Source organism: Schistocerca piceifrons, chromosome 2 (genome assembly GCF_021461385.2).
Source record: "Schistocerca piceifrons isolate TAMUIC-IGC-003096 chromosome 2, iqSchPice1.1, whole genome shotgun sequence".
NCBI lineage: Eukaryota > Metazoa > Arthropoda > Insecta > Orthoptera > Acrididae > Schistocerca > Schistocerca piceifrons.
The window spans coordinates 867802488-867816269 of NC_060139.1; the positions used below are offsets into that span (position 1 = coordinate 867802488).

General features: G+C 44.3%; 1 protein-coding gene across 2 annotated transcripts in view; it reads right to left on the minus strand.

Annotated features, from left to right (window-relative positions):
* The window catches only part of LOC124776232 (chromosome transmission fidelity protein 18 homolog), a 490396-nt gene that overhangs the window by 267570 nt on the left and 209044 nt on the right, over positions 1-13782 (minus strand). For both annotated transcript variants that reach the window (XM_047251092.1, XM_047251091.1), the window contains exon 18: positions 3355-3610. In XM_047251092.1, coding sequence (XP_047107048.1) covers positions 3355-3610 — 256 coding nt within the window. The remainder of the gene's footprint in view (positions 1-3354; positions 3611-13782) is intronic.

The window sequence follows — 13782 nt, forward strand, 5'->3', positions numbered from 1 at the left end:
AGATTACACTCGACGCTCTTACTACACACTTCTCAATAGCTTTCAGATTTTCTATTTTATGTGAAAGTTATTAATTGTTTGACAATAAAGAGGCGTACTTCAAAGTTCTTTTCTCTCCAGTTCGAACACTAAAGAAAATGTCGATGTTAGTAAATGGAAGTACCGCGACAGAGACAGATAAACAGAATGGAACCGCGTACATTTTAGTGAGAAGAACTTAAATCAGGAAGGACAGATTGCAGACGTCTTAAAATCACTTAAACTCAACAACGTACAAGTGACTTTAAACCTGGCGATAAAGAACTGATGATTTATTTAAAGTTTCGTACCTCAGTCGGTAAAAACGGAACCCTTACAGGATCGCTCAGTTGCTGTTGTTGTTGTTGCTGTTGTCCGTCCGCCCGCCCGCCCGTCCGTCCGTCCGTCCGTCCGTCCGTCTGTCTAGAACACTTTTTCTCAGGAACGGGTGGACTATAAAGTTAAAATTTAAGACACTTACTAAGGTTACGGTCCCTTGGCGGTGTAAAAAAGATACGGACATTTTCGTCACCTATTTTGATAGTCGCAAAGTCGCTCATCAAAACCTATAGGATACCTCCCGTTTACGTGATATCACGAAATTTGGCAAGAAGCGAGGTTTCGCAGTACAAGTAGAGGGAAAAATATCCGAAAATGGTTAACTTGTAATTATATAACACGAACTGTCTCTCCGTCCACCCATCTGTTAAGATCCCTTTTTCTCAGCAAAGGGAAGATGTATTAAGTTAAATTTCATTTCGCGTACTAAAGTCTGAAGTCCCTTGGCGGTATTCAACATTTAAGCTTCTACGTCAATGCAGTTGAAGGATGCGGCCATATCGATAACAGGCAAAAATATTCAAGATTCTCGATTCCGGGGATGGATGGTCTATCTATATACATAATTAAATTTGTACGCAACTCCAGGGGGCGAATGCTACTCGCACTACGCCATCTTTCTCGAAAAATAAAGATGTACAGATCGGTAAATATTTTCCTTTATCTAAAACGACGTGTCGTCTACCGTCATTATTGGATTAAATCTTAGGACTTGTAAAACAAGGTTCTGCCATTTGTAATAAAACCTATGCCCCACTCAGTCCAGTGTTTTATTGCGATTGACTGATGCAAATGGCTCTGAGCACTATGGGACTTAACTACCGTGGTCATCAGTCCCCTAGAACTTAGAACTACTTAAACCTAACTAACCTAAGGACATCACACACATCCATGCCCGAGGCAGGATTCGAACCTGCGACCGTAGCATTCGCGCGGTTCCAGACTGAAGCACCTAGAACCGCTTGGCCACAGCGGCCGGCGACAGACTCTGAATCTTGTTTTACATGTCCTACGGTCTTCACGCGTTTCGCTACACCCTTATGATGTTGCAACCTTCTTACAGACGCAGCATCATCAGTAGGCTAAACATTTGAAAGTCATTCTAAACGTTTTAGGTTGTCTACTATACAGTTATCCACTTTTAAGTTTTCAAAAATATGCGCACGTAAGAAATCTAAATTTTCTACCTTTTTTTCGGAATACCAGGTTAACAGGAACTAGGATATTTTTGACAGTAAAAAACAGAATGTCCTGAGAACTTTTTCTTTTCGAAGTTAAAAGTTGGCCTATTTGTGCAAAACCAGTCAGTAACGTTCAGAATAATATCATTTACTATTTTATCTGTTGATGCTTCATGGCTCGGCTTCACAACAATAGTTGTATCATCTGCAAACAGGACAAATTCTGCCCACTCATTCGAATAAAATGGCAGATCATTGATATAAAGCAAGAACAGTAGTGGCATAATGATCAACCCCTCTGGTAATTTCTGCTCATACAGATGAAGTGGCATCCCTCTTTGTATCTCTCGAGTAGCCTAGGGCAACTTCCTGCATTTTGTTTCACGCTATAACAACAACGAAATGCACATACACGGATGGCGGGAGCTGTAATTTGTACTTAGGCGACTCATGTGAAATGGTTTCCGACGTGCTTATGGCGCATGACGGCAATTAACAGACTTCGAACGTGGAATGGTAGTTGCATTCCATTTCGGAAATCGTTAGGGAATTCGCGAGATCTAAAGTGTCAAGAGTGTATCGAGAACACGAAATTTCTGGCACTACTCTCATCACTTACAACGCAGTGGCCGATGGCCTTCACTTAACGACCGGAAGCAACGGCTTTTGCACGGATTTCTGAGTGCTAAGAGTCAAACACCACTGCATGAAATAACCACGGAAATAAATGTGGGACGTACGACAAACTTATCCGTTAAAGCCGTGCGGTGTTAATGGGCTTGACAGCAGACGACCAACGCGAGTTCCTTTGCTAACAGCACGACATCGCCTACATCGCCCCTCCTGGCCTCGTGACCCTTTCGCTTGGATCCTAGGCGACTGGAAGACAGTGGTCTGGTCAGGTGAGTCCCGTTTTCAGTTGGTAAGAGCTGATAGAAGGGTTCGAGTGTGGCCAGACCGCACAAAGCCATGTACCCAAGTTGTCAACAAGGGATTGTGCAAATGGTTCAAATGGCCCTAAGCACTATGGACATCTGAGGTCATCAGTCCCCTAGACTTAGAACTACGTAAACCTAACTAACCTAAGGACATCACACACATCCATGCCAGAAGCAGGATTCGAACCTGCGACCGTAGGAGCACCGCGGTTCCGAACTGAAGCGCCTAGAACCGCTCTGCCACAACGGCCAGCGGCATTGTGCAAGATGGTGGGGGTCCATAATGGTTTGGGCCGAGTTTATATGGAATGGACTAGGTCATCTGGCCAAGTGAACCGTTCATTTACTGGAAATGGTTATATTCGGCTACTTGGAGACCATTCGCAACCAGACGATGGAATTTTTATGGATGAAAATGCACCATGTCACCAGACCACAGTTGTTCGCGATTCGTTTGAAGTACATTCTGGACAATTCAAGCAAATGATTTTGCTACCCAGATCATCCGACATGAATCCCATCGAACATATATGGGGGATAATTGAGGGGTCAGTTTGTGCACAATATCCTGCACTGACAACAATTTCGCAATTATCGACGGATATAGAGGCAGCATGGCTGCGTACTTCTGCAGGGGATTTCCAACGACTTGTTGAGTCCAGTCACGTGGAGGTGCCGCAGTACTCCGGCCGGAGGTGGTCCGTCACGATATTAGGACATATCCATGACTTTTGTCACTGCAGTTTATTTCCAGTGACATTACAATATATCGTGTAGGTACACTGTAACCGGCGATCAGCCACTTAGTGGGCGTTTGTTTACAGGATCGAACTTATGATAAACAAATATAGCAACATAGGACTGATGTAGGTACTCACCCTGCTGACTTCGGAGATGGCCTTGGGCTTGAGACTCTGCAAGTGGTTGGGCACAGCTGGGGCCTCCTTCGTCTTGTCCACGGCTTTGTCCTTGTCCTTAGTTTTGTCCTTGTCCGTGGGCTGGGCAGCCAGCAAGCTCGCTTCGGCGCGACGCAGCTTCTCCATCTCCAGCTCGCGGGCGATCAGCTGCTTGGCGTTGTAGCTCAGCGTGCGGCCCGGCTTCGTGTCCGGGAAATGCGCCACCTCCGCCATGTTGCTGCCGGGAGGGAAACAACCACTCGTTACGTTATGTCGCTTGCAGGAGTCAGCTTGCCGACACGGCGGCCCACTTACATAGGCTTTAGACCTTACAATTTAATACCCCCGCCCCCCGCCATACTCACGCGACGTACTACTAAACTAACACGTATTTACGGAAGTACGATAACAAAGACAAGCAAACGGAATTTATAACTGGCTTGAGGATTTCTTGGTAGAATTCAGGCGAAATAACATGGCCCTGCGCAGAAACGCACTCTCGTTCTCAGCGCTGGGTATTCAACCCCTTGATTACGAAGGGGCGGCCACGTTAGTTTGTGGAGCTCGGGCGAAATAACGTGGCCCCATGTAGAAACGCATTCTGTTCTGTGTTGAGCGAGTCCATACCTCTCTTCCTAAGGGGTGGCTGCCTCAATTTGCTGCCACCTGCTAAACTGTGCACTTCATCCATTAGCAGCGACTGTCTTATTTATGCACCAATTTTCTTATACGGCAGTCTACTCAGAACTACTGACTTGTCGGACTGTTTGTGGTACCGACACAATCTATTAATACGATTGCTTGCAGACCCGCCAACTTTAGTTCTTCTCGAGATCAGGCTGAACTGCAACTATCCTACCGTGCACCCTTCCAGATGGCCACAAGCAACCCAATCCCCAAAACTACCATCGTCCCCTCACCTACTATACCGTCTGAGCAGGTATAGGCCGAGTTATTTTTTGCACAGTCTTTGAAGAATAGACGTGTTATCGTGGCTGTAAAGCCTTCGATAGATGAAAAAACAACAGGAGACATGCCCCAAGGGAGTGTGTTGGGGCTCCTGCTGTTCATGTTGTGTAATAATGGCCTGGCACACAATGAACAAAATCACATATTAACAATACACTCGGGCTTTTGCAAACGATGCAGTTATCTACAGCTATGAACTAAAACATTATGACCACTGTCCACCGCGAAAGTGAATGCCGGGTAGCAGTGTGCGCACGTGACATGGTACAGAAAGTGCGAAAGCGGGGCACATAAAAATGGGGAATCATTGTATCGAAGACGCGAGCCGCAAATGGTGTAATCCACTGAAATAAGCCAGGCCAGATTGTTATGGCCGGGCATATGGCAACAAGCATCTCAGGAATGTCGTAGCTGGTCACCTGTTCAATCCTAATGTCATGAGCAGACACAAAAAATGGTTGAAAGACGATAAACAACAAGCAACAAGGGGTTGGACGTCCACGTGTCTTCACAGAACGTCGAAGTCGGAGGCTTTATCGCTCTGAAAGGCGCCAATCTGTGGTAGACCTGACGACAGAGTACAATGTAAGTATAGGCGCAAGTGTTTCGGAGCACACCATTTAGAGCACATTCTTGAACACGGGGATTCACAACAGACCCTTATGTGTTCCTGTGATGACACAATGACATCATCAGTTGTGACTGTGATGGGCATAGAATCATCGAGAGTGAACCGTGGCTCAAAGGAAACGCGTCGCCTGCTCGGATAAATCACATTTTTCGTTAAATCATGCAGTTTGTCGTGTTAACAAACAGCGTCAGCCAAGTGAATGGCTACTTGCAACATGCACTGCACTACGAACAGCGGCCAATGGGGACAATATTATGCTATGGGTAACAGTCAGACGTGTTTTCATGAGACATGCTGTTGTAATCGAAAGCACCGTGACAGCTGTCATTACTGCGGACCATCAGCATTCTCTCATATTCGATGTCTTCCTCGACACTGATGGCACATTTGGCATCATAGCTACAGGGGTCTCAAGGGGTGAATCGATTTACAGTGCGTTAAGCAAGGTGGTAGGTAGCTGTAATGGTAGGTAATTCTACGTGATCTCCTGGCCACCTAATTCGCCACATCTGAACCAGAGGGAAAACATCTGGGATGGTGCCGGGCGACAGCTCCGTACCTACAAACCAGCAGTCCGTAATTTACGGGAACTGCGTGACCTGTGAAAAGACATCTGGAGCAGCGTAACTCGAGAAATCTGCCAAGGAGTTATTGGATCCATGCCACGTGGAGTCGCTGCTGTATCGGATTTCAAAGATTCATCAAGATGCTGTTAAACACATAAGGTCATAATTTTTTAGCTCACGAGTGTATAATGAAGTACTGACTCAAAAGGGCTTCACAAATAATCAGTAAGTTCTTGATAAAATTTCGCAGTGGTACAAGGACTTACAACTTGCTTTAAAAGTTGAAAAATGTAGAACTGTGCCATTCTGAGAAATCAGACAAGTAGTATACAATGATTAGAATATCAATGAGTCACAACAGGAATCAGTCAACTAATACAATTAAATCGGTATAAGAATTTGTAGGGATGTGAAATGGAACGATCACGTAAGCTTACGTGCTGGTGGCAGACTTCGGTTCACGGGTAGGATATCAGAAAAATGCGGTGAGTCTACAACATCTTACAAAATACTCGTGCGATCAATTCTAGAATATTACTCAAGTATGTGGATGCATATCACGTAGTCATAACTGGTTACTTTAAAGGTTTATAAAGAAGGGCAGCACGAACTGCCACAGGCTTATTTAAACAGGGAAGGACGCCTCTGAGCTGATGAAAATCCTAAAATGAGGGTCACTTCAAGATAGACGACAACTATCCTTCGAAAGCTCTAAGCATTCTGCGTGGTGTCTGTTTGTTCTATATCGTGTCTCCCTACCACTTTCGCGCAACGACGCTCTGAGCGTGTTTTTTAGGGAATTGACTAGTTTGAACCTGGGACCTGTTGCTGGTAAGGAGACGTCAGACCACACTTGACATGTAGAATTCAGAAGAGTTCAGTGAGACTAGCGATGATATAACCAAATACTTAATGATTTCAGCGTCAGCTCCACTGCACTCCCTGTAAAGCAATCTTAATACTAACTAAATTTAGTGGAAGGGGTTCAAGGCTTTCCTATTTTTAGTTAGCTGGTAAAATAAAGTCGAAAAAGCAATTAAGTTTACCATTGGAAATTTTATTCTACTCACAAAACATCGTTTATAAATTGCACTACTGATAAAAGGAAATGTTTTAATACAGGATGGTAAAAGCCAACTGCGTTCAACAAAAATGTGAACGAATATTCCCTGAATGGGTTTCCAAGTTCTACAATGGATCGAAGGATGACCTATGCCATATCACATCTATAATCTAGGTTTAAATTAAGTTTCACAAGAGAGAAAACTATCAAAATGGTGTACCCTCAATTATCTTTAATTACTTATCTAACTTGTCGTAAATTACAGTGGCTGATGTGGTTTCTCAATAACTATATAACAGAAAAATCATCGAGTTTCAGATTTTTACTTAAAGTGGCAAATGTGAACACCATGAGCTTTAATTGACGATCGACACTAGTATTACGTAAAGGGGGTGTAACAGATGAGACTTCTACAGTTCTGAGTGAAGCTTTATGCGCTGTTATGCGGCATCGCGTGCGTTCATTACCTTGTCGGTGTTCGTCAGGGGGCGGCGGCCAGCGCAGCTCCGCTCACCTCGCCGTCTCCGAAGCAACTCTCTCCTAACTTCTCCTTACTACAATTTACCGAAGTTGGTTTAAAAAAAACTATCTGGCTGTGTTTTCATCTGACCAATCAGGGTCTCAATGTTAACCTTAAGCTCCGCCTACAGAAATTATGTCTATCCAATGAGAAACGTTATACTTTTCGTGGTGGGGCAATGTTTTTAAAGTTTGCAACGTAACAGAGAAGCGAAAAAGTCTCACGTTAAAACTTGCAGCTGGTGTGGTCCTTTTAGCGTTATCGTAAGATCTATACTGTTCTTCTGGAGGGCTCTAGCTTTTAACATGGGCTGGGGGGTGGTCCTAATGTAACAGAGACACGAAAAAGTCTCACGCTAAAAACTTGCGGGTGGTGTGGTCGTAGCGGTTAGCTGGCGACATGGGTGTCCGTCCCTTATCGTAGGGCCTTCTCGCTTAACACGGTTCTGCTCTCGGCTTCTGTTCTCGTTTCTCCCCTCGGAACTGCGTCTGTCTCACGGTGGGAAGGTATGACATGCATTTAGGCATTCTTGTGTTAGTCTGTGGTATTCCACTTGCTCACTCGTTCCTCGTATTACTTTGGTTAATTTAATGTCACGATTTATTCGGAGCTATGTGACATACTATTGGATTTGCTTATCATGTCAGGGTTTTCATGGAAGGTGTTGGATTTGCCTGACACCTTACAAAGCCTATTAATAAAATTTCAAGTTTTATGTGAGGAATGTACAGGGTGTTTCAAAAATGACCGGTATATTTGAAACGGTAATAAAAACTAAACGAGCAGCGACAGAAATACACCGTTTGTTGCAATATGCTTGGGACAACAGTACATTTTCAGGCAGACAAACTTTCGAAATTACAGTAGTTACAATTGTCAACAACAGATGGCGCTGCGATCTGGGAACCTTTATAGTACGATATTTTCCACATATCCACCATGCGTAGCAATAATATGGCGTAGTCTCTGAATGAAATTACCCGAAACCTTTGACAACGTGTCAGGCGGAATGGCTTCACATGCAGATGAGATGTACTGCTTCAGCTATTCAATTGTTTCTGGATTCTGGCGGTACACCTGGTCTTTCAAGTGTCCCCACAGAAAGAAGTCACAGGGGTTCATGTCTGGCGAATAGGGAGGCCAATCCACGCCGCCTCCTGTATGTTTCGGATAGCCCAAAGCTTCATTCAGGAAATTAAAGACGTCGGCCGTGCGATGTGGCCGGGCACCATCTTGCATAAACCACGAGGTGTTCGCAGTGTCGTCTAAGGCAGTTTGTACCGCCACAAATTCACGAAGAATGTCCAGATAGCATGATGCAGTAATCGTTTTGGATCTGAAAAATGGTCCAATGATTCCTTTGGAAGAAATGGCGGCCCAGACCAGTACTTTTTGAGGATGCAGGGACGATGGGACTGCAACATGGGGTTTTTCGGTTCCCCATATGCGTCAGTTCTGTTTATTGACTAAGTCGTCCAGGTAAAAATAAGCTTCGCCAGTAAACCAAATGCTGCCCACATGCATATCGCCGTCATCAATCCTGTGCACTATATCGTTAGCGAATGTCTCTCGTGCAGCAATGGTAGCGGCACTGAGGGGTTGCCGCGTTTGAATTTTGTATGGATAGAGGTGTAAACTCTGGCACATGAGACGATACGTGGACGTTGGCGTCATTTGGACCGCAGCTGCAACACGGCGAACGGAAACCCGAGGCTGCTGTTGGATCACCTGCTGCACTAGCTGCGCGTTGCCCTCTGTGGTTGCCGTACGCGGTCGCCCTACCTTTCCAGCACGTTCATCCATCACGTTCCCAGTCCGTTGAAATTTTTCAAACAGATCCTTTATTGTATCGCTTTTCGGTCCTTTGGTTACATTAAACCTCCGTTGAAAACTTCGTCTTGTTGCAACAACACTGTGTTCTAGGCGGTGGAATTCCAACACCAGAAAAATCCTCTGTTCTAAGGAATAAACCATGTTGTCCACAGCACACTTGCACGTTGTGAACAGCACACGCTTACAGCAGAAAGACGACGTACAGAATGGCGCACCCACAGACTGCGTTGTCTTCTATATCTTTCACATCACTTGCAGCGCCATCTGTTGTTGAAAATTGTAACTACTGTAATTTCGAAAGTTTGTCCGCCTGAAAATGTACTGTTGTCCCAAGCATATTGCAACAAATAGTGTATTTCTATCGCTGCTCGTTTAGTTTTTATTGCCGTTTCAAATATACCGGTCTTTTTTGAAACACCCTGTAGTAACATATTACGGAATCCTTCGTGCAGCGGTCACCAAGAAAACACTAGAATTATTTCAGTGTGCACTGTGGCATTTAAGTTGTTATTCTTCCTGCGATCCATACGCAAAGATACAGGGAATAAATCATAACACGTAGTACATAAACAAGACCCTCTCCTGTGCACTGCACTCTGTGTATGGCAAAGATACACAACGTGCCAGTGTTACTACCTCCTTCCCCCCCCCCCCCCCCCTCCCCAAAAAAAAAAACATACACGCCAGCTACCAAAAACCGGGACAGCACATTGCAGTATACAAGGTCTGATGAAATGCATCCGGACATGGTGACGTAACGCGGAATTCACCACTAGTTATGACGAGAGGCGGACACACCAGTATAATAGAAGCTGGTGAGTACTGTGTTGGCTCTAGACAAGCAGTAAGGGTAGACTGGATCGGTCAATAGTGTTCAGACTTCGACAGTGGACTAGTGATTAGGTGCCACCTGAGCAACATACCCATCAGGAACGTTTCAAACTTTCTAAACCCGCCCAAGTCGACTGTTGGTAATGTGATTGTGAAGTGGAAACGCGAAGGACGAACTACAGCTATAACAAGATCAGGCATATCTGATGTACTGATGGACAGGAACTGTCGAGTACTCTGAAGGTGCGTGTAAGAATTCACATAAAATCAGCGGAAGGCATCACAGGTGAATTCCAAAGTCCTGCGAGCAGTCAGGCCAGCACAATTAATATGCATAGGGCATTAGAAAGAATGGAGTACAATGGTTCAGCAGCCCCTCATAATCCACACACTTCTATAGTCAGTGCTAAACGACACTTCAGGCGGTGTGAACAACGACAGTGCTGGACAGTTGATAACTGGGAACGACTGATTTCATGTGGTGAATCACGGTATACACTGTGTCAGTCTGGTGGAAGGGAGTAGGTTTTACAAATGCGTCTAGAACGTTACCTGTCATCATGTGTAGTGCGAACAGTGAAGTACAGAGGAGATTGTGCTACAGTATGGAGTTGTTTTCCTTGGTCTGAGTGTGGTTCCCATAACTGTGCTTAGGAAAATGCTAAATACACGTAACACTGTAACACAAGTTACAGTACAGTGCATTCCGTAGAGCAGACGAACAGCTTGGAAACAATGATTGATTGTAGGTACATTGTAATGCATCCTGTTATAATGCAGCACCTGTGAGGTAACGGTTCGTGGACAATAACATTCATGAATAGGACTGGCTTGCACAGAGCTCCGACTTGAACCCAATGGAACACCTTAGGGATGAGTCAATGTCGACTTCGTTCCAGACACCAGCGTCCAAAATCTATAACTTCCCGCTCTTGAGGATACCTTTTCGATTTTCTCGTTTGCAGCCCCAAAAAATAATGAGAGAAAAACCGTTTATCGCATACGAAATATCTGTTTTTAATGTGATAATGCTTTAGTATCATGCATGACGTTTCAGTTTATTACTTTTCTACTACTGAACATATTCCACTTTTCATTTGAACTTTTTATTTTGTCTGTGGGTGAATAATTTGGTACTAATAAAACCAACATTATTATTAGGATTTGGTGTCTTCCACCATAAAGGTTTTACATGCTTAATGTCAAATATCGTCACTTTAACTCATTTTTAAAGTAATGATTATTGATTATGGGAGATCGATTCTTTAGAGAATTGGAGGGGGGGGGGGGGAGGTTACTGGTTTTTTATGCTCCACAAACCACTGAGCAGTGCTTGCAAGGTGGAAGATTTTCTGTACCAATATTATTGCGTTTCTGTCTTACTCCGTATGCGTATGTAGCGAGAAGAAAAACAACTGTTCAAACGCTTTTGTGCGCCCCCGTTATTCTCGTGAACCCCACACGAAGTATACGACAGTGACAGTAGAATCCTCTCCAGTCTTCCACGAAAACCCCTTCCCTAAATTTACTCAATATCGTCGCCTTTAAAAAGGAAACACTTTCTTGTTGTTCTGCAAAAATATTATTTATTTGATCATGACCGTCTTAGACCAGCCGCCTGATGACTGAACGTCGCAATCACAGATAAAATTACGCGGCTTAGACAAATATAACTGATCCACAAACAGAAGGTACACTATGTGATCAAAAGTATCCGGACACCCCCAAGTACATACGTTTTCCATATTACGTGCATTGTGCTGCCAACTACTGCAGAGTGTTCCATATCAGCGAGCTCAGTAGTCATTCGACATTGTGAGAGAGCAGAATGGGAAGCTCCGCGGAACTCACGGACATCGAATGTGATCAGGTGATTGGGTGTCACTTGTGTCATAAGTCTGAACGCGAGATTTCCACACTCCTAAACATTCCTAGGTCTACTGTTTCTGATGTGATAGTGAAGTGGAAAATGATGAAGTGGAAAAGTGAAGGGACACGTACAGCCAAAAGCGTACAGACCGACCTCGTCTGTTGACTGACAGACCGCCGACAGTTGAAGAGGCTTGTAATGTGTAATAGGCAGACATCTATCCAGGCCATCAGACAGGAATTCCAAACTGCATCAGCATCCACTGCAAGGACTATGACAGTTAGGCGGGAGGTGATAAAACTTGGATTTCACGGTCGAACGGCTGCTCATAAGCCACACATCACGCCGGTAAATGCCAAACGACCCTTCGCTTGGTGTAAGGAGCGTAAACACTGCACGATTGAACAGTATAACAACGGTGTGTGGAGTAACGAACCACGGTACACAATGTGGCGATCGGATGGCAGGGTGTGCGAATGGCGAATGCTCGGTAAACGTCATCTGCCAGCGTGTCTAGTGCCAATAGTAAAATTCAGAGGCGGTGATGTTATGGTGTGGTCGTGGTTTTCATGGAGGGGGAGCGCAGCAAAGGCCTATATTGATGTTTTAAGCACCTTCTTGCTTCCCACTGTTGAAAAGCAATTTGGGGAGGGTGTTTGCATCTTTCAACACGATCGAGCAACTGTTCGTAACGCTCGACCTGTGGCGGAGTTGTTACACAACAATAACATCCCTGTAATGGACTGGCCTGCACAGAGTCCTGACTTGAATCCTATAGTACACCTTTGGGTTGTTTTGGACCGCTGACTTCGTGCCAAGCCTCACCGACCGACATCGATACCTCTCCTCAGTGCAGCACTCCGTGATGAATGATCTGTCATTCCCCAAGAAACCTTCCAGCACCTTATTGAACGTATGCCTGCGAGAGTGGAAGCTGTCATCAAGGCTACGGGTAGGCCAACACCATTCCAGCATTACCGATGGAGGGCGCCACGAACTTGTAAGTCATTTTCAGCTAGGTGTCCGGATACTTCTGATTACAGAGTGTATATAAAAGACATACAAAGTATTAGGTATAATAAGTGGAGTGGTTATGACGTCACAATTTTTAAACTGGCGTCAGGTATGTCGGCTGCTCCAAACATTAGCTTCTGGTGGAAGTGTTTTGTTCAAAAATACCAGCTTGTAGGTGTACTAATCGTTCTCGTTTCATTCTAAGTGAAATTATTCAATCGATATTTTCTTTTACACTCTTGAGTTTTGGTTGCACTGTTTACTTTCACAGTAGTAGCTTTATTTCTGTCATGTTATTTCGGATTTTCTATCAACCCAACTCGAAAAAAGAACATTATGGGAAGGAAAGGCTAGTTTCCGACCAAACATAGCAAAATACGTTTCCTTCAATATCGGCAAAAGGGACAAAGACATGGCCTGCACCACAACAGGTATGGGAAGGGGAGGTTGGCAAAGCTTATAGGTGACAGCATAGGTGGGGTTGGTGGGATCACTCATGGGAAAATTCCTGCAGTAGTGGCTGTTAGAGCTGCACCTTTTTTAGATTGAAGTCAGCTGATAGGTATTCCTGCTTAAGGGAAGTCTCTCTAACAAGGGAATGACTTTTGACAAAGCTTAGGTATCCGAGTAATGAGGGAATTAGTATATTTCATCAAAATATACAAGGTATTAGACATAAAGTTAGTGAACTGCTTATAGATGTTGACTCTGAAATTATTGGTATATCTGAACACTTCTTAAATAAGGAGATAATTCAGAGGCTTCCTTTACTAGGATACAGGTTGGCTGGCAGCTTTTCGAGGAGCTCTTTGCGGTGTGGGGGAGTAGCCATGTATGTGAAAAACGGCATCCCATTTGAGTCAATTGATGCTTCAAAGTACTGCACTGAAAAGGTGTTTGAATGTTGTGCAGGTGTGGTTAAATTTAACGGAGCTAAACTTCTAACTGTTGTTATTTATAGATCCCCAGACTCCGATTTCACAACATTTTTGTTAAAGCTAGAGGAGGTTCTTGGTTCACTTTATAGGAAATACAAAAAGTTAGTTATATGTGGTGACTTCAATATTAATTGTATAAGTGATTGTGCAAGGAAGAGGATGCTGGTAGACCTCT